General features: G+C 42.4%; 1 protein-coding gene across 1 annotated transcript in view; it reads left to right on the top strand.

Annotated features, from left to right (window-relative positions):
* Window positions 1–20,859, top strand: part of LOC109309051 (NAD(P) transhydrogenase, mitochondrial-like) — an 82,751-nt gene that overhangs the window by 20,513 nt on the left and 41,379 nt on the right. The window contains exons 3-9 of the mRNA XM_019533651.1: window positions 4,799–5,028; window positions 6,117–6,334; window positions 13,118–13,205; window positions 14,571–14,659; window positions 15,901–16,088; window positions 16,709–16,842; window positions 20,019–20,210. Coding sequence (XP_019389196.1) covers window positions 4,799–5,028; window positions 6,117–6,334; window positions 13,118–13,205; window positions 14,571–14,659; window positions 15,901–16,088; window positions 16,709–16,842; window positions 20,019–20,210 — 1,139 coding nt within the window. The remainder of the gene's footprint in view (window positions 1–4,798; window positions 5,029–6,116; window positions 6,335–13,117; window positions 13,206–14,570; window positions 14,660–15,900; window positions 16,089–16,708; window positions 16,843–20,018; window positions 20,211–20,859) is intronic.

The raw sequence follows: 20,859 nt of genomic DNA, 5'->3' as shown, positions 1-20,859 counted from the left end.
TTTATTAAAGTATGATAGATATAGTACCCAATCAGTAGTTGGTTTCTCATGTTTAAAGGTTAATGCATGTGTTAGTAGGAAATGTTAGTAAGTTGGGTCCCGATTGTCTTTTGAAAATATGTGAGGAGACAGATCCACAGATGGAAATCTGTGGCTTTCCCCTGTTGAAGTTGTCTTCTTTACTCGTTTGTCAGGAAATAGGCCTCAGCCAGTCTCCAAATCAGTACAGCGTGGCTTGGGGAATCAGGCCATGCATGTGGAGACTCTGTGATCCTTGCTATACATCTCTTGAGTAGGAACTATGTTGGTAGGTAGGGCTGTGTGAAGCTTTGGTCTCTGACTCGATTTGGCAGTGAAAGGGATTATATGATATGGTACCTACAATTGCCAAGGGCTATGTTTAGTGACCTAGCAGGTCCCTTCCAGGCCTGTGTTCCTAATTATGTACAGTCCAGCACACAGGAACCAACAAGGGTCAAAGGCTGCTCTTTACTCAGTTCTGTCGTTCCATCAAGCCTATAGACTAGAGTGTGATTTGGAATAGCCAGAGTGAGAACCTTTATGGAGCTACATGAACTGCCTGGATCTTGGGTCTAGCCATGTGGGATAACCTGTCTTTCTACTTCCTCTCCAAATTAAGTGGGTTGGGAATAGGCAGAGTCTTTGTTCCATTGTGATTATGTGTGCTGGCCATTGTGCTCACTCACCTGAATTTGCAAGGAGGTTGAGGGAAGTAACTTACTGCCAGTGATATATTACTGTCCCCACTACAGAAAGAACCACTTGTGAATCGGAGGGTGTCTGGAAAATAATTACTCCTGGAATGGGGTAGCTTGCTTACCGCCACTTGCTAAAAAGTGTGGCTAATGGCACCATTTAACCAATGGAAAGCTTGCTTTAGTAAGTTGAGGAGGATATAGTTTTTATGTTAGCTTTTGGGTCAAGCTGCTTTCTTATGTAATGCTAGTTGCAGGGCTGTCCCTTGGGGGGGGCGAATTGGGGTGACTGCCCTGGGCTCCACTCTTTGGGGGGCTCCACGGACAGTGCTGTACAGGCCCCACTGCAGCCGCTGCCCACTACCAGCATGCTCTGGCCACTTCCTCTTCCCACCCCCACTCTGTGCTCCAGCCACTTGTCACCCCCCAGCCCCACATGGGCTGATATGCCCTGGGCCCTGCACACCCCTAGGGACAGCTCTGGCTAGTTGGGGTTGCTCCTGTTTTGAGCAGGGAGTTGGACTAGATGGCCTTCTGAGGTCCCTTCCAACCCTCATTTTCTATGATTCTAAACCCTGTCAGTGTTTTGGTTTAATTGTAAATATTCTTTCATTATCAAGCTACACGCTCTTCCAGTTTAATTTTATTTAAGCAATCACATACTTTTTTCTGTAACACATGACCATTACAAGCTGTTTTATGAATTAATCAGAAAAAGGCATTTTTTTTAAGAGACCAGTGATGTTTATAAAACCTGCCGCTATTCACATGGTTCTCATGTGCGGCATTTCCAGGACAGATCTATTATGTTCTCTAGTAAACTCCCCTTAACACTTTCTTGCTTTATAACATTATAACTACTAATTGTTGCTTTCTTTTGTTTAGGGGTAAAGTTTTTATAGTCATTCCCAGCTTGTGTACAAGTTTGCATTGATAACAATTGTACGTCAGCATTGACTTGCTCTATTTAGCATGTTCTGAATAGAAATGTCCTGGCTATGTGCACCAGTCTTGTCTGTGTAGCCACATGTGGAGTGCTCTCTGGCGCTGAGCTGACAATGTATATTTAGGGAAGCAGATGCTGAAGTTTGTGCAATTGGTGTATAGTATAAAATGATGGTGATTGTAGCAGAGCACTAGGGTGCTCGCTACTGGTAATAGTAATAAGGGCAGCTGCCAATCTGCAGGGCAGCACAGGTGTGGGTTGCTGGGGCAAACAGTCTGGTCAGATGACCAGAAGGGGACAGGGCCTGGCCTTTATAAGCAGCCAGGCTGAGGCCAGAGGTCAGTTCCCCTCTGGCAGCCTAGGAGCAGGAGCTCTGCTGCAGAGCAGAGCAGCGCAGCGCAGCGCAGCCTAGCCTAGCCTAGCCTAGCCTGATTGCCTGAGTGTCTGCATGAAGGTACGGGGTGGAGAGAACCCTGACAGGGATGAAGAATAGCCAGGGTAGCGCAGAGTGTACGTTATAGTCAGGAGGCTTCTTTTGTGTTGCAGCCAGTTGGCTCATGGCTTTGTGTTTTCTGTTCGCTATTGTAACACCGGAGGACCGGGAGAGGCTGTAGGGGTGGAGGAGGCCTCATAGGAGCTCCCCAGTGGGGGGGAGGGGGGGTTCCTGGCACCACAGAGGGTGCTGCATTTTGGGGTGTCCTGACCCCGGCCCCAGTGTGGGTGATTTTCGCGATGAGCCCAGTGGGTGTAAGACCCCAGGAAGGGGGTCTGGGGGCCAGGTAAGGCCAAGGCTGCCTGAGCCCCAATTGGGCGCGGTGTTTTGGGGGGTGTCCCAACCCCAGCCCAGTGTGGGCGACATTGGGAGGAGCTAGTGGGGTGTCCTGATCCCAGCCCAGTGGGGCAGTATCGGGAGGAACCCCAGCAGGGCATAGGACCCTGAGAAAGGGGGTTGAGGGGCCAGGTGAGGCCGAGGCTGCCTGAGCCCTGATTGCATGGGCGAGACAGACCCCAGTGTGAGCGGGAGCCCTAGTGTGGGCAGAGCCCTAGGAAGGGGCGTGCAAGCAAGAAGCCCAGTGAGGGCACAACATTCAGGGGGCACTGACTCCAGCCCCAGGAAAGGGTCTAGAGGGCCAGGTGAGGCTGAGGCCACCTGAGCCCAATTGTGAGGAGCCCGAGCAGGGCGCAAGACCCATGAGGAGGGTCAGGGGGCCAGGCTCGGCTACGGCCACCTGAGCCCTGACTGCAGGAAGCACGGGGAGACAGGCCCCAGTGCGGGCGTGAGTGTGGCGAGACAGGCCCCAGAGGGGCACTGTCTGTGCAGGAGAAGCCCCAGAAGGGGGCGAGCCAATTGCGAGGCCCTGGAGAGGGTGAGTACACGGAGAAGCCCCAGGGGAGGGTGAGTACAAGATTAGAGAACCCGGTGAGGGCGTGTGTATGACTAGAGCCCGGTGAGGGCAAGTGCAAGATTGGAGAGCCCGGTGAGGGCGAGCGTATGACTATAGCCTGGTGGGGCAAGTACGGCAATAAGGAGCCCGGTGAGGGCGAACATACGAGCAGAGGCCTCGGACGGGGCCACTAAGGAAAGAGCATAGACGAGATAACGTCCGGAACAACTGAGAGGCTTGGGGCGTGGTATTAGGGGTGGAAGGAGCCATGCGACGCCCATAGGGTTGGGTGCACCAGTATCTAAACATATAGAGCAGGGACCAGAAGGGTAAGAGCACCAGGTCCAAGAGGTCAAGTAAGGCAGCCTCCCATTAATATTATAGAACCATCAGAGTCGTGGCGGGTGAGAACGAGGGTGCTAGATGGGCAACTTGGCATGGTAGGGGCGCCAGGAGAGATCACGGCTGCTCCTGGACCCCTGCCCCGTGACAGTGATAACAACATTTCAGTGACTTGTTCCATATTAACTACTGTAAGCAAGCCAGAGTGATGCATTTCTAAAACCTACTCTTAAAGGCATAATGGGCACTGAAATAAACCATGGGCTTTGGTGCTGGCCCTCAGCGCAGGGATGAATGCAACTCTTAAAGAGCCCAATCCAGTTTCATTGGAGCAATGAAAAAACTGTACTTAGATTGCAGGGGATTGGCTCCTGTATGAAAAATGGTTTTGGGCCTGAACCTGAAAACATACACAGTTCATTTTCAGCTATTGCTGTGAAACCTTGCAGAATCAGGTCCTTAAAGATTTACACAAATGTTGCTTAGACAAGGGGTGTCAAACTCACTCCATGCCCAGGGGTGGATCTCGACATGGTAGGGTAAGTGGAGGTGGCAGCAGTTAACACAGTCATTGCTTACCCCCTGCTGGTGACACATATGCCCAGAAGGGCTCTGTGCCCCAGTTTTCTGTGGTAAGCCTCACCACCGCTTGGTCCACCTCCAAATTTATGGCCCCTCTACCAGGAGCCACACAACATGGCTCTGCGGGCCAGATGCAGGATGTAAGTTTTACACTCCTGGCTTAGACTATTTCAGAAAATGCCTTCATCTCTCTTAACAAGCACAGTTTATTCACAAGTGAAGCCAGTAAAAACAGAGCTTTCTTTCCTAACCCTGTGGTATCATCTTTGGTTTTCCCAGCTCGTGAATGAGTGGAATTGAGGTTGTCACTTAATTGTGGTCAGTTCTACACCTTTTTCAGGGTAAACAGCATGAAAACTTGTATAAGCAGTATCCCAGCCAAGGCTTTTATAAACCAGACTTTAATTTGTTATTCTTTTGGCATTCATGAATGCATTTGTGTGACCATGTGAGCTGGCTGTGGAAAGATACACTGTACAAAGTGTAATAGTGAAATGTTTTCTCTGGTTATTCTCTGTTATTTACAGAAATATAGGGCCCAATCCTGTCATTTCTTCTCATGTAAATAGTCCCACTGCAGTCAACAATTGGACTATTTCTGTGTGTAAGGACTCTTCATGTGCGTAAAGACTTAAACGAATAATCCTGGGATTTCATAGGGTGGAAATTTCAGAGGTAGGCACCTCTGAATGGAATAGACATTCTGGTCACATTCACCTCTACTGGAATTTAAATATTGAAATGTCCTTTGTGCTTTTGAAAATCTCCTATCCATAAAATTTGATATGCATCAGAGAAAATCATATTCTTTCTTGATTTTTACTTAGGATTTCGCTACAAGGACCTGGTTGTCGGTATCCCCAAAGAAACATACAAAAATGAGAAGCGAGTGGCAGTCTCTCCTGCTGGTGTCCAGATCTTAGTTAAACAGGGCTTTAATGTACAAGTGGAACACGGAGCTGGCAAAGAAGCAAAATTCTCTGATGAGCAATACAAAGAGGCTGGAGCAGTAATCAATGATATGAAAACTGTATTTGGCTCAGATATTGTTTTAAAGGCAAGTTTAACATATGACATGAACCATATATTTATTTTGATGGCAGGGCACAAATATTAGGTGAGAGAGATTCCAACAAAAATTAGAATAAAAATAAAATTATAGAAGTATAAAAACTTACCTGTGCCATTAAATCATATAGAAAAGAAGTATAACTTAATACGTTTTTAGAAAACCAACAGCGTTAAGTGCATCATTAATGACTAAATGTATAATATTTTGGGGCGGGGGGGGGTGTTATTTTCCCGAAGAGCTTTTGCTCCATATACACCCTGAGTTATTCTGTCGAAGATTGCATTCTATTCCATCCCAATTGATAGGCCTTCATATAGAACATGTTTATACCAGTGCAGTTGGCCTTTGTATAATTTTAAATGGGGATTGGGTAACCAACAAAAGCCCTATACTCAGTCCAATGGAAAATTGCCTCTCTATGGATCAGAGGTAAAACTACACCACTGTAGTGTTGCCCACAAGTTACCCCAGCGAAACTGTTAATATAAGCAGACTGCTACTGGTTTACCACTAGTTAACTACTAGTAAGGTGCCATAATAACAATTTGTTATATTGGGATAAGCTGGTTGTCTTTCTGCTCTGGATCCTGGTGCAATTTACACTGGTGTATCAAACCAATGTAAGTATGTCTTATGTCCAGACCTTAAATCACTGCTTAATCAGTGGGACAAGATGATTTGATATAAATTCATTTGAACTGGAGCTGCCCAAGATGCAAAGGCTTCAATTGTGGCCTGACTAGCTGCCACTCCAACAGGTGGATTGTCTGGGTGGCAAGAAGACTTTCAGTCCAGATTCAGCCCGTGGGCCCAAGTAAATTGAAAAGCCTTGAAAAGCATTTTTGTTTACTAAAATTGACTCTAAGGCTGTAATCATGCATCAGGGTCCACTACTTAGGGAGACAATAGGACACCATATGGCACAGGGGGTTAGCACTAGGAAAGGTATTTCATATGTTTTAGTTGACTTTTAAAAACTGCATTTCATATTAAATTAAAATTAGTAGCCATTGAAGTCGTTGAACTTGTTTAATTAAAGCTGTAAAATATGGCATTCTTCATATCTAATTAAGGTACGAGCCCCATGTTTTAATGAAGAGCTGGGATTGCACGAAGCCACTTTGCTCAAAGAAAACGCAACACTTGTCAGCTTCATCTACCCTGCTCAGAACCCGGACCTCCTAGACAAACTTGCCCAACACAAAGCCACAGTCTTGGCAATGGACCAAGTTCCTCGAGTCACTATTGCTCAAGGATATGACGCTCTAAGCTCGATGGCTAACATTGCAGGGTAAGGGTGCACATTATTAACTTGAAGACATGATTGTTATTTTGTACTTGATGGCATGTTGTATAGCTGTGTATCCCTATTCCTGTTGGTTCTACTTGGTGTACAGGATTATTTTATCTGCCTCTTCTTACATGGAGGAAAGATAGGTGCTGGCTGCTCTACAGTCTGCTGCTTTGCCAGGTGTTGGGAGGCACAGGGAGTAGAAGACAGGTTCTTGACTGCCTGTGCCTGAATCTAAGGGAAGAGTAGCAGAGGATGGCTCTGCTTGAGGCTAGATGAGGTTTCTGCAGAGGATGGACATTTACTCACACAGATGCACAGGATAGCTTGGTGAGCGTGGGGAGGAGGGAGAGGGTACTGATTGCCAGCTGGGTTAATTTGAGTGCCATATACTCCAGACACTTCCTTTCCATCCCTGATGCACCTTTTGCACCAGGGAATGAAGGCAGAGGAGCTAAAGTGTAGAGAATCTACCACAAAGTATTGATTATGGCCACTTTATCAGTCCCTTTCTGATTTAGGCTTTGAAGAATAACTGTATTTTAAAACAATATGTTTCCCTGTTACATAAATACCAATGTCTTAAAAAAGGCTGCTGCTGCTGCTTTTTTTTAACAATAGAAGATATGTGAATTGTTTGAGAGCTATACTTGTTGCAGGTATGAGAGAGAAGTAATTTCAGCAAGCCTGTTGAAACACATGTGGTTCTAAATATCCTCGACAGTATGATAAATGTGGCTTATATTTGGCATAGCTTAACATACCAATTTTTATTATTTTTCCATGATGATCTTTCACATAAGTAAAGCTGAAACATAAGATCTTTTGCAGTGGAAACTATGAATTGATAGCAACATGCAAACTGGACTTTCCTTTGTTTGAAGTAGAAGCTGTAATACTGTCTTTGAAGTTACTCTACTACTTTGAGGCCTGACACTAGGGGCTGCATGAAATTGGGTGCTCCCCATGGAATAAAAATGTTGCCCTTACAAAAATTCTAGCCTCTGAAAGTCAGAGGTGCAAGAATCTCCCTGCTGGTCTTGAACCCTAACCTCCCACATAGTATCACATTGCACTGCTGGCCAAGCCATCAAGACCAATCACCAGTCAGTAATAAACGCATTTTGAATCAATTCAGCTTTGGAACTGATTTCAAAGCCATTTAGATTTATGTAAGGAACTCGTTTAAAAAAAAGCACAACAAACTAGTTTAAATATTGGACCAATTATTTATGTACATAGGCTACATATTGAAATGGTTTAAAATTTGAACCAGTTTGTCTTAAACAGAATCAATTTGGTAAAGATATCAAACATATTTAAGTGCTTCATTGAACAAGTCATTTTCCTTGCCACTTGTTTGCTGCCTCGCCACTGATGTTTTATTCAGAAGACATCTGATAATACTTTCTCACAGAATCTTGCCCACTATGCATGACATCATGGCATTCCCCTGTAAAGGATCAGAGTGAATATAGTCCTCTAATGTTAATGTCTTGCACGACATAGAGCAGGAAAGTGTTTTATGCATATCTTCTTCCCTGTGTCTCCAAGGGACTTTGAAATGCTCTTTTGTAGGGAACAGAGAGAAAAATCTAAGAGTTGTCATCATTATATCAGACACTTGGGCTCTTTTTTATTCACATTTCTCTGTCAACATCTGGAGACTCTATTGTCTTACACCAAAAAAAAAAAAAGATAGAAACAAAACAACTCTGTTTTTCCTTTTCCTTGGGTGGCTATTTCTCCAAAACACTTCCCAGGACTCAGCTGTCCCAGTGCCCTGTTAATAAGTAAACAATGAGCTAACAATCAGACATAGGATGTGCCAAACCTGAAGTCTGATACAACATTCACATTTCTTTTTTAAATCCTAAAGCATTTTAAATTCAAATGTAAATCATGTTTCAAAACAACTGGATCAAGGACTGATGTCATCTGTTCACTGAATAAATAAACCAAAAACAACAGCAATGTCATAGACTTTCACATATTATTCTACCAACAGTCATGAACCAATAGGATGATTTTTAGGGACAAAAGGTTGTGCTAGTCCAAACTTTAACTTTTGCTGGCAGCATGCCATACAATGATAGTGTGGTAAGTGGCCACAGGCCAGGTGGCTGCCTGCTGTGGCAAACGTGGTGTCTGTGTCAGTAGGCTAAGAAGCTGCAGGACGAACGGGGCTATATCAACACAGGCCTCACTCACCTCTCTACCACTGAATGCCATGTCCAAGAGGGTCCCAGGACAACAGATTCTGTGGCAGGCCCTTCCCACTGCTAGTCGTGCCCCCAAATTCCATAGCTCACTGGTAGCGTGGATCCAGCTTGTAGGCCATATGTTTGACACCCCTGATATATAGTCTGACTCTCACCACCATTTTATTTCTCCTAAATTTCTTCTTGGATTAGAACTTGTTTGTGTTTCTTGCTAGGGAAATGTAAATCAGAGGGCTCTTTCATCTGTTTGTTTATTTGAGAGGAAGCAGTTAATGGACAAGACTGTTCAAGAAGTAAGCACTTTATGTGAACATGATCCGGGATTACTCATCAGTGTCTGGCTATTTAAACAGTGAGCATCTGAGATGAGTAAACCAGTCCCTTAGCAAAAAAGGGTAAGCACGTTACAATATCACTTCCTCATTAGGCTGGAAACCACAGAAACAGGATTCAGTAATTTTTACTAAAGAAGGAAAAGGGAGAACTAAAAGCTCATACACACTGGTATGTAAAGTGCTTTGATGTGGTATTTTTATTCCACAGGATTTTCTAACCAAATGTTTATAGGCAGAAATGAACTAAAGCATACTATACACGTCAGCCAATTTCCTTTCACTTTCTCTCCACAAATGAGAATGAAAAGTACCATGGGCAAGATAGCTTGCTGGGCCGTTTGATGGATTGACCCATGGAAATATGGGTTCAGGTATTAGCCACCAAAAAATGGAACAATTCAGAGGTAATAAATTTGGTCTTGTAAACATACCTGGTGAAAACTGGAAATAGCAATGGAAAAACCCTCTGCTCTCAAGACTTATGTGAAGGAGAAGGGAAACCTTACAAGTCAGTATTTGTAGAAGGTGCCGGGCTCATCATGCCTGCTAGCAACAGTGGCCTCAATGGAACATGATTTGCCACCCCTCTTTCAGGGAAATATGTACTGCTGTCTTTCAAATGGCGCACAGATGAGTATGATTGACTGCAATTCTCTTCACATCTTCATGAATCATCCTGCCTTCCACCAGGAGTCTTTACTAAATTTAGGCTAAGCTGAGAACATCATTTACCAGTGCAACTAATTCCATTTGGTTTGATAGAATTCCTCCTGATTCACAGCTGTGTTAGGAAAGGAATAATGGGCTCCTGCGTGTCATAGTCCCTTTAAATTGTGTTATGTTTGTGAAAACTGAGGCAAAATGTATAAAAATATCATTTTGAATGAGAACAGAAATACGTTGTTGAGTTAAACAAGCACATTTCATATGTATAGCATGCAGCTACACAGTATTTTCTTATTTTATCTTACGCAGCATTGTAAAGGCTACACACATATCTTTACTCCCTGGGATTTTCATCATAGGAAATATTTTCCAATTTTCCAACACTACGTGTAATATTTTTCTCCTTCTATTGTCAGATGGAAGTGTGGTTATGTGAATCATTTCTCGTGTATGCAGATAGGATGCAATTAAAGGGGGAAAATTACAAGCAATGATAATGTCAGTATAGTCATTACTGTTGGTCTTCACAGACTCATAAACAAAATCATGAGAATACTTTTTAAAAGGTCTTGCTGACAGCTCTGGCAAATATAAACAATTGGTCTATAGAGATGAATAGTATTTTCCCATTATGCACTCTCTATTTTTTAGCCTAAAACTTTATCTGATTAATTTAGTGTCAAATGCTCTGATTTTCCTCCAATAGTTTAGCACATAGCTCGAAACAAAACTGCATTTCTAAACAAGCTTACCGTAAAATATTTGTTTATAACATTCATCCACCTCCCTATTTGCCCTGAGCCCAAAATACTTTTAGTCACTCCAGTGACACATGACTATGAAAAGAAAATGGATGCCATTCCATGGCAGAGGATTAATTTTGGTTCTAATACAGAAAATAATCATATTCAAATTAGATTTTGGGAAACTGCTAATAAAACCTGGATTTTTTGTGAAGGGCATCATGGATAACTTTAATTCAAGCAAAGAAGAGTTTCATGGGCCTGAATACAATCCTAGGTGGATGTATGGTGGGACTGAGTTTTATTCATGGTCTGAGCAGTTAAGTAGGGACCATCTGTTAGAAGCCATTTGGCATATCTCATACTTTTAGTTTTTTGCTCTTGTTCAACTTGAGCATTAGCATGTCTCACTTTTTCTCTTCTCTCATCTCTATTCACAATTGAAATCCTGGCCTCACTGTGTGGGTCCATACATGCATGTGCATGTGCACTTGCAGCAGCAAAAATAGAAACAGTGCAGATTTGAGCTCGGGCTTTTTGCCTCAACGCATGTGCCCGGACATGGACTTTGCTGTGCGGCAAATTGTGCCACTTGGGGCAAAATAACCCTGCCTAGCCCCTCCCAGATCTGCTGCCAGGGGGAGCTATAGCCCAGGACCAGCACCTGTGTTGTCCCCAGCAGTATAAAAAGCTGCCCTGTCCTGGCCTCATCAGTACAAAAAGCTGCCCTGTCAAGTAGCTCAGGCTACTCACTCTCAGGAGTTTCTGGGACCCTGAGCTAATTGGTACCTGGGGACACTGCCCCTTGTGCCAGCTGGACTGCTGAAGCAGCCCTGACAGTTCCCTGCCCCCTCTACCCACTGCAGCAGTCTGGCAGTGGGGGTTGCTGCCTGGCTGACCCAGATGGGGACTATACGGTCAGTAGAGGCATCTGCCCCTCTGGGCCAGTTGCCAGTGGGCTGTGGCCACAGAGTTGGCCTTTGCAATACTACTGCTATGTGTGCCCCTGCCCAGCCATCTGGGCTGCTGTCAACCGGAAGATGTTCCCAGTGTGGTGGCCTGCTTTGAACTGTCAAAGCATGCCCTCTTAGCACCAACTAGCCAGGAGGTCAGCCACCTCCAGCTGGTCCAAGGTGTCAGCGCTGAGCAGGCAGGGTCCTGCCACTGGCCTCCCTAGCAGGAATTGTTGTGTTCCCTATTGGAAAACTGAAAAATCCCTGGTAAAAAAGTCACTCTGTAAAATACCCCAAAATCCATGTTCCTCCACAATTAAAACAAAAAGACCAATATATCTATATCTATAGAGAGAGAAAGTGAGACAGAGAAACAGTGATCAGTTGGGCAATGTTTTATTGATATATCTAGAGTTTAAAGCAATTTGGAAGCCTACCAGTGTCACCATCATCAAAATGAATTCTAAATACCTATATGTTTTGCTGCCCCCTACAGGGGCCATAGCCCCTCCCCCACAGGGGCTATAGCCCCCCACCAGAGGCTACAGCTCCCCACAGGGGCTACAGCCCCCCAACAGGGGCCACCCCCCCCACAGGGCCCATGTGCCCCACCTCCGCTTGCTCCCCCAGCCCCTTGGATTGCTGCCCTGCCTGGCCCCATACCCTGCCAGCTCCTGCCCAGTGACTTAGATGGCAGCTGGAACTGCTGGTGAGTGTCAGGGTTTTTTTTGTTTTGTTTTTAATTTTGGGGAGGCTGGGGTGCAGGGGGGGCAGCATTTGGAGGGCTTTGAGGGGATAGGGCTGGGCAGGGCAGTGATGAGGGGGGCTGGGGGGCAGGCTGAGGGTGGGGAAGCAACGTGCTTCAGCACCAGGGTGAGGGCCAACCACAGAGATGCTCTGGCTCCTACCAGAGCACCTCTGTGGAGGACCCAGCCTCCGGCTGCTCTGCTTTTTTTCACTCCATTTTTTTTGACCAATAATTTTTTACCTTTTTTGGTCTAATTTTGCCTCCCACTGCAAACGTGCAGTGGGAAGAACCTTTTGCCATTCCCACACATGCCTCTTGCAGTATCTCAAAGTGGTTTGAGATGCTGCAAGAGGCACCTTCAGGCTTGTCTAGACACACCCGTTGAAGTCAATGGGAATGCTTCTTTTCAGTGGGCCAGGATTTTACTTACTGAACGATTGCTTTACACTATCGCATGGTACTGACAGTTGGCCAGCTTCTGTGCCATCATCCACTCAGCAGAGTTAAGGCAGCTGCACTGGTTATAGCTTAATGCAGTGTATAGATCACCATAATTTAAATAATAATATATATTTAGCTGTAGATAAACATAATATTTGAAGCATTATAAATGCAAGTATAACCTTGCCTACATTCTGCCTGCAAGTCCCTACAAATGGACTGACTTTCTTACCTAGGTGAGCACAGACACTACAGCTGACCCATTGTGTAAAAAAGGCACAGAAGTATTGTAATAATAGTAAGCAGTTTATTTATGCCTTGTGTCCACACCCTTGGAATGTAGTCCTTTCCCAGCAATCATCTTTCATCAGGCATTCGCTTTAAAACTGTGTTACAAACCACTGGTATAAATTGGCGTGACATCTGTATGTGTTTTTTCATTTAGCAGATTTATTGGTTTAAGATGTCCAATAGCTGTTGTTTGTTTTATGGAGTTTCTATTAATGATCTCATTGATTTCTTTTGTGTGTTTGTCTGAAGGATTTTGGCTCTTGTGCTGTGATTTTGTATATAGGCACCTGTATCCAAGCATGTGTGTGGGTCCTATTTATCCTTATGCTATCTCTGCAGAGGGTTACTGCATTACCACAGTGTTCTCTTATTTGACTTTTCTAGGTACAAGGCTGTAGTCCTGGCAGCCAATCATTTTGGTAGATTTTTTACTGGTCAGATAACAGCAGCTGGAAAAGTTCCTCCTGCAAAGGTATGAATGTTAGCGCTGATCTAAATGGAATAAAATTCTGTGCTGAGTGCCCTAAGTAATAGTATATACAAGGAGTGAAGTTTTGTTATACAAGTGGGAAATCTAGGGGTTACCTGATACAATGCCATTTGTTGCTATTTCACTTGCAATTTTATTTGTACTGGGGCCAGATTGTACCTACTTCTTATAAAGGTGGGAGGGTAAGTGTAGTAACTCCTTCTCTAAGTTTGTACCCCCATAGAGATGTCAAGCATAGTAGCCATCCCTGGGCTCTTCAGAATACAGAGTATGATCTCCATGAAAACCACCTAAAGCATTTGCCTTTTTCAAAGAGCTGGGAGGAAACAGGATTGTTGAGTGGATTGCTTATAGCAGTGTCATAAAAGGAGGTGTATTTGGTCTACTTCATGTGTGCACTCAGAAGCTTTAAGAAGTAGTGCACCTCCCAGGGCACGATCTGAGGCCATGATCTCCCCGCTGCCCCAAGAACAGGTCTTTCTGGCTAACAACAGGTCAAATTCTGCTCACATCTATGCATGTGTTATGCCCCTGAAGTCAAAGAGGAATGACTTGAGAGAAGAACTTGGCTGCAGTTTGGTTCCAATTTGCATTTTTAAAAGAGGCTTTGGCATATGTTTGATCAGGTGTAATCATTTATTAAATGTCAAAAAGTGCACTGAATCATATCACACCCAGAGACAGATGGGGACTCTTTTTTTTTTTTAGAAGGAAAAGTCTACCAATAGATGGAGCACATTCTGTGCTCTAATACCTATTTCAGTGAAATTTGTGGATTCATATCTGAGGGCAGAATTTGGTCCATAAAAACCACCTAAAGAAAAGCTGGGCTACAGATTCAAAGGACTGATCAAATTAGGACTAACAGTCTTTATTATCAAAGTTTGAGAAAGAGAGAGAGTCCATGAACTGTGGGCAGGAAAATAAATAGCATTCATATTTGTATAATTTAATTGTCTGAAGTGTTGACACCATTCTACCTTATCTTTTTTTGTAAATCATAGAGTCATAGCAAAGTAGGGCTGGGAGGGACCTCAGGAGATCACCTAGTCCAACTCTCTGCTCAAAGCAAGATCATCCCTGTCTAAAACATCCTAGACAAGTGTTTATTTAGCCTTTTTTTAAAGACTTTGGCACACTCTCACGCCTATTCTCCTCCCCTAAGCCAATTGTTTGATGTGTTGTGATATAATCTGAAACTTCTATGAAGCACTACATTTTGTATCTTCCTGTGCTCTTTTAAGTACCAATGCTTTTGAAGGTCGGGGCATTATACCTATGGATTGCTATGAGGTTGAGGGACACAAACTGCCCTTTCCTAACACTCTATATGTTTCAACTTCCTAGATGTTGATAATTGGTGGTGGTGTGGCTGGGCTGGCTGCTGCAGGAGCTGCTAAAGCAATGGGAGCCATTGTCAGGGGATTTGACACCAGGTAGGGTAAGACAATCCTGAATGTTGGGCTTCCATTTACATCATGTATTTTGAGCAAAGTTTCGGTTTTGTTTACATTGGTGAAAATCCCTTTGAACACAGAGCACCAAAGATGCTGTGAGCACATGCTGCACTTGGGCCAGTCTTAATATGTTGCTGCACTAATTTCCCCCTTATACATGTGCTCCAGGCATTGCAGACATGCAAATCAGGTACATGCAAATTTGAGTTCTAATTTTTCATGAAAATCCCACCTGCAAAATAAAGCAGAATAATGTTTAGACATGGCCTGTTCAATCCATAGGAGTGTTAACTAGAGGCCTTTTCTTTCTCTTTGTCCTGGCACGTTTCAAGGTCCCAGCCACTTCAGTTCATTGTTTCTCTTACTTTCCTTTGGAGACCCTTCCAATGTATAAATGTTCTCATTGTTAGGAACAGTCCCCTGATATTCAGTTTAAAATTTCTCTCTGCATTTCATCCTATTTTGATAGTTATAGGGCCTTGCTCTTCTCCAAGCTTTGATTTCTGTATGCGGGCCAGTGTGAGTCCATGGAAGTCAGTGGAAGATCTGCCCATGTGCAGGGGTTTCCTGGAACACACTAGAGAACTGGAGCTTCTGTATTTGAAACCTTCAAATATTTAGCTGCTACAAAGACATCCTTTAGTCAAGCTATTGCCTTTAATTTTCGCATAAGAAATCAGTCCCTCTTTCCCCCATAATCACTTTTGTTTTAATTCTCTGGATTTCTTCCAATTTGTTCATATCAGACTCCAGAAAAGAATGCAGCATTCCAGGTACAGCCACATCAGTTCCATATGGAGAGGAACTGTTGCACAGTTTGATGCTTCTGTTGATACAGCCTACATCCCAGAAAGGGGGGAAGCAATCCAAAGAGGAGGAAAAAATCTGATATACATTGTAGGTAGAATGATTTTAGAATTCAGTATTTACTCAAATAGTTCCAGGAGACATCACGTGCTCTTAATGAGGTCATGTCAGCAAGGCACACAATAAACCCCACAGTGGGACTGTTTAGATGTGTGCCCTTCCTTGGTGCAGGGATTTGCTTATGCAGAATTGGACCGGTATTTCATTGTTTTTCTCTAACTTAATCTGCTATCTGCTGGAAAGAACTTGTCAACAGTTGTTACCTTGTAACTGGTATAATTTTGTGATCACTGTCTTTATAAAATGATGAAATGAAAAACCCTGGTATCTGTCATCTCTGTCTTGGTGTGCAGGCCAGCAGCACTGGAGCAGTTTAAGTCCCTTGGATCAGAAACTCTAGAAGTGGACATTGCAGAAACTGGAGAAGGGGTTGGAGGTTATGCAAAAGAAATGTCTAAAGAATTTATTGAAGCAGAAATGGCATTGTTTGCTAGACAATGTAAAGATGTGGATATTGTTATTAGTACTGCTCTTATTCCAGGTAAGACAGAGCTTTATGATTATTGCAGAGCTTGAAGGTATGCTTATACCTAAATATCTAATGGCAGTTATACATGAATAGTGGCATTGGAACTGGGCCATAGTCAATGCCTACTCCATGGATTAGAGTACCTTATTCTTGTTTTAATAATTATCTAGTAATTCTAGGTTCAGACTCAGAGGGTGTCTATACATGTGCTCAGGGATGGGGAGGAGCCATTTCACTTAAAGTGGTTCCCTGATAGCTAATCTAATTAAAATAGCCCACCATTATGTGTATTAAACCCCCTACATTTTAAGATGGCGATGGGAGTGCTTTAACTAAAGCTCCCCCACAATCATTTTAAAATTCGGCCTGGAGGTGGGGGGTTAACATATGTGACGGTGAGGTGATGCTAGAGCATTCTAAGAAGAATGTGAACCAGCACATCTATAGGCAGCCTAAGTTATTAGTTGTTTGTTATTTATTTTCAGTGGCAAACACAATATGCCAGATGTTTTAGTTTTCCTTGCTCCCACTTTAGTTTGGAATTACTTTATATATATTTGGGTTTTGGTTTGTGGGTTTTGAGGGGCTTTCTTTCTTTCTATCTTTCTTTGGTTTCTTATAATTTCCCACAGGAAAGAAAGCTCCAATCTTAATCACTAAGACTATGGTGGAATCAATGAAGGATGGCTCAGTCATTGTAGACCTTGCATCTGAAGCTGGGGGGAATGTGGAAACAACTCACCCTGGAGAGCTCTACATTCACAAGGTCTGTAGTATAGAAGTCAATGCTTACAAAAGTTTGAAGTGCATAGAAAAACCAAGCACTACTTTAAAATTGTTGGAAGAAAATACAAAGTAATAAACATTAAAGTAACAAAGATTTTGCCATGTTTCCTTGAAGACATCCTATTGTCTTACGATATTCACTAATGGATGGCAGGATAATACAGGAGAGTCTTTCGTTTTGCAAGTAATGAAATCACAAATCGGAATATTATTCAGACGCCATTGCATCTTTGAAGATTGTATGCTTCATGATTTTTATAAGCATGGTTACTGTATTTTTAATAACCATAACCATAAATGCATTTACATTCCTCCCAAGAGTTTTGTTAACAAGCTATTGGAGCTGTCCAAAGTCCAAACATAGGAAGAGGGAAAGAGAATTGATCTAGAGATGCATTTTATTTGATGACTTATAAAAGCAGTAATGGGCAATGTCTCTATCTTACAGTAACAAGCTCTGGATTTTTACAAAGAGAATAGCCATTTTCAGATGTGGCTTGGAAAAGGAAAGACTTGTATATTCATAGGATGTTAAAAGGAGCAATTATTTGTTTGTAGCTAAAGTATTTATTGTAGTATTGACTAAAAGAAGTCATGCTTTGTTGATTCTATCTCCTTCCTCAAGATACATTTGTTTCTATAAAAGATTAAGTGATAGAGAAGGCTTAAATTATTGCAATTTCTTAGGTAGCCCAGTGTTTGCACATGCCAGGGCAGCAATTCAAATGAAACTAAGACCTTTGCATTTTTACAAATATTCAAATTAAAGCAATGTTCCTTATCTAATTTCCCCTATCCACCATCACTAACAAAATGTTTGTAAAATCATGTATGGACAAAAAAACTATAAGATAAAACTAATACGAAACTCTGCATTTTTTTCATTACCTCCTGGAACATACTGGAGGCATATTGTCAGGCTTTTCTTTGCAGGCACAAGTGCTACAAACTTACTTAAAAAAAGAAAAAAAATGTGGAGAGTCTCTTGTGGTAATTTGATTCTAGCAGCTGGTCCTCTATGGGAAAAGAGAAAATACTGTGAGACTCGTGCCAAAAATTATGAGTGTAGCAGCACTGCTGGTTTGCCTTCCTTGCTTCCCCTAGCTATCTGCCTCTCATTGAAAATATCCCCTGGGCTTGTACAAGATTTATAGCCAGACCTGCTTTAAACCAGCAAAATATTTCATTCAGAGAGCTGGTTAAGAATTTTTATAAGATTTTGGACAAAAAATGTGGTTTCTGCATAAGCATCATTTTTCCCCAGGAAACTTTGATTTTCCTAATACTTTTCAATTTTTCAGCAGGAAAATAAAGTAAAATGTATCATTTGGGTCAGACTCTCAGATTTAAATATTTCACTGCCTGGAACTGAATTGAACAATTTTGCTTTGGGTCAGCATGATATTAAATCTGTCTTCCTGAGTTACTGTTATGCCCACATGGAATTGCAGTTTGGATGCCTCAGGTCCACATTCTCCCCTGTGGTCTGTCTTCCCTGGATGTACTGTAACTCTGCTGATGCAGGGCTCTTCTGTTCCAACAATAGTGAATTTTGCTGTGCCCTCTCAAGCAGCAGGTGGAATGCGAGGCCTACCTGCTCATTCAAAAACATACAGTTAGTAACTACTGTACAGGAAAGATAAGAAATCAAGGTATGGGTTTTCCTCAGCTCATGGTAACAAAACCCTGAAATAGGGAATGAAGAGACAGGAGAAGAGCTTGGAAGATGCAGCCAGTATCTCTTGACTGTCATTAAGAGGAAAATTTCCCTGAAGCCACAGCACTACATAAAGTAGGGTTCTGTGGCTGATACGAGCTACAAAGATGCTATGAAGTCTCTATGCTCTTTTCCAGTTATTCAGTTAATTTCCCATTCTTATTACTGCCAAATCAATTGTCTCCACCAGGGGGTTGTGAATCCCCTACAGTGGAAAACTATTTCTATAAATGTTCTTGGCAAAGAGAAGATTCCTTCTGTGTAACTGTCCTCCAAAAGTAGAGTGGTGATTGATCTTCACTACCTGCCTAACTCCTATAATAGCTTGAAGACTCTGCATAATTTTTCTATTTTTTTTCAAATTTCAGAATTTTATACTTTTTTTCTTTGAAAAGGAAATGATCTTTGAAGCCACTAGGGGTCACCATGACTTCACTGCAAGAGAATCAGTCAGAGTGCGCCCCCCCCCCCGCAAGGAACTAATGACTGTGCATCTTGTTGGAGTGGGCTTTATGTGAATGGCTGGAATGGGGCATAAAGCCTTAATAAAATCCTTACAGTGCCTGCTATACGTCTTTTTCTAGACAGTGGCTAATATTCTGTGGCTGTGTTCTGGAAAGCCAGCTGCACACAGCTGCCCAACTGACAGTGTTTCCATTTTAACTCAAACTGACTTCTTCTGTAACTGCCATACTTGAATATCATATCCTTAGCCTTATTTCTGAATGTGCATTGCAGCCAGCACCTGTGGCTACATATGGGATGAGTTGGCAGCTGCAAGGTCCAGATGGCTAATACTGGAATGCATTGTAATGATGATAAAATAAAAGGGAAAAACAAGAATTTAGGGCACTGCATCGAGGTCAGAACATATGCAGTTGTTTTGAAAGTATGGGATTAAAATGGGGGGTTTTTTTGATAGACTATACTCTTCCACTTTCAGTCTGTGAGATGTTCATGAGGAAACATCCTCTTCGATACAGTTGAAGTGTATTAAAAATGGAGCTATCTAAAAGCATATCTTCCTCCTGGGACTCACTGGAGTACAATTAAACTGGGAGACGCATTGTGCAATATGATTCTTATCAGACAAACAAGAGGTGTTTTCAAACGCAAAAAAGTACTTGACGACTTATTCTCAAAATAAGCACCATCTGGTTCTGAAGCCAGTTCCCTGACTGGCCTCCCAGCTTGTTCTGTTGCTGGCTTGCTGACAAAATTGCTGACTTTTTTGTTCCTGCATCCGAATAAGCTATTAGCTTTGAAAGAAAGTCTCTAACTTGTAAAACAAAGCTTTGGTAAGGCATGTCTGCAGTCATATGTGAATGTGATTTACTGGCATGTTTAAAATATTCATCAAATCTATGGAGAATATGTGAACGGTTTTCAAGATAATACATTAAAAAGTCTGACATTAGTTTATTTTTCTTTCTCATCAGGGTGTGGTGCACATTGGTTATACAGACTTGCCAAGTAGAATGGCTACTCAGGCCAGTAGCCTTTATTCCAACAACATCTTGAAATTATTAAAAGCTATTTCTCCTGACAAAGAATATTTTTATTTTGAGCCAAAGGATGATTTTGATTATGGGACTATTGATCATGTCATTAGAGGAACTATGATAATGAAGGTGAATTTTAAGCTAATTTTTATAATTTTAAGAAATGGCTATAAAAGTGTATTGTGAAGGACATGAATGTTTCTGTTAGCCACATCTTAATAGATGAGTTTATATTTTAAATAAGGAGTTGTAATCAGGGAAACATTTAGGGTTAAAAAAAGAACAACAGAAAGATTAATAAAAGTGTTGATACTCTCTTTTTGACATTCAACCTTCATACTGAATTTGTGATTCATAAAGAAGGATTCAGTACTAGGGATTGGTCTGTCATGCTGTAGGAGATATGAAATCAAATGTTCTATTAGATTTCTTGCTCTGGGGTCAATATATGTTGGGAACCTGAGGTGATGTATTCAGGCAAGGGGTGAGACCGTGAGTGGAGGTGTGCAAGCTGTGTGGGGTTCTTTAAGTGACATCAGTTAGTATGAGAATCAGAGAATCAAAATTAAAAGGATGAAACAGATCTTGATAGAGCATCTGATGCGTCTCCCTTTACTGGAGCAGAATCAACTATAGCTACATCTGACAGCTATTTATTTAACATCAGTGTCCCAGTGATGGTGATTCCACTGCCTCCATAAATATCTATTCTGAAAACAATTAGAAAGTTTAAAAATGGCTTTGACTCAGGTTTCAAGTGAGGTGTTGCGGTCACAAC

The sequence above is a fragment of the Crocodylus porosus genome, unplaced genomic scaffold (genome assembly GCF_001723895.1).
Source record: "Crocodylus porosus isolate Cpor-Errol unplaced genomic scaffold, CroPor_comp1, whole genome shotgun sequence".
Lineage (NCBI taxonomy): Eukaryota > Metazoa > Chordata > Crocodylia > Crocodylidae > Crocodylus > Crocodylus porosus.
The sequence above is the reverse complement of the archived record's forward strand: the minus strand, read 5'-3'. Positions and strand labels throughout refer to the sequence as shown.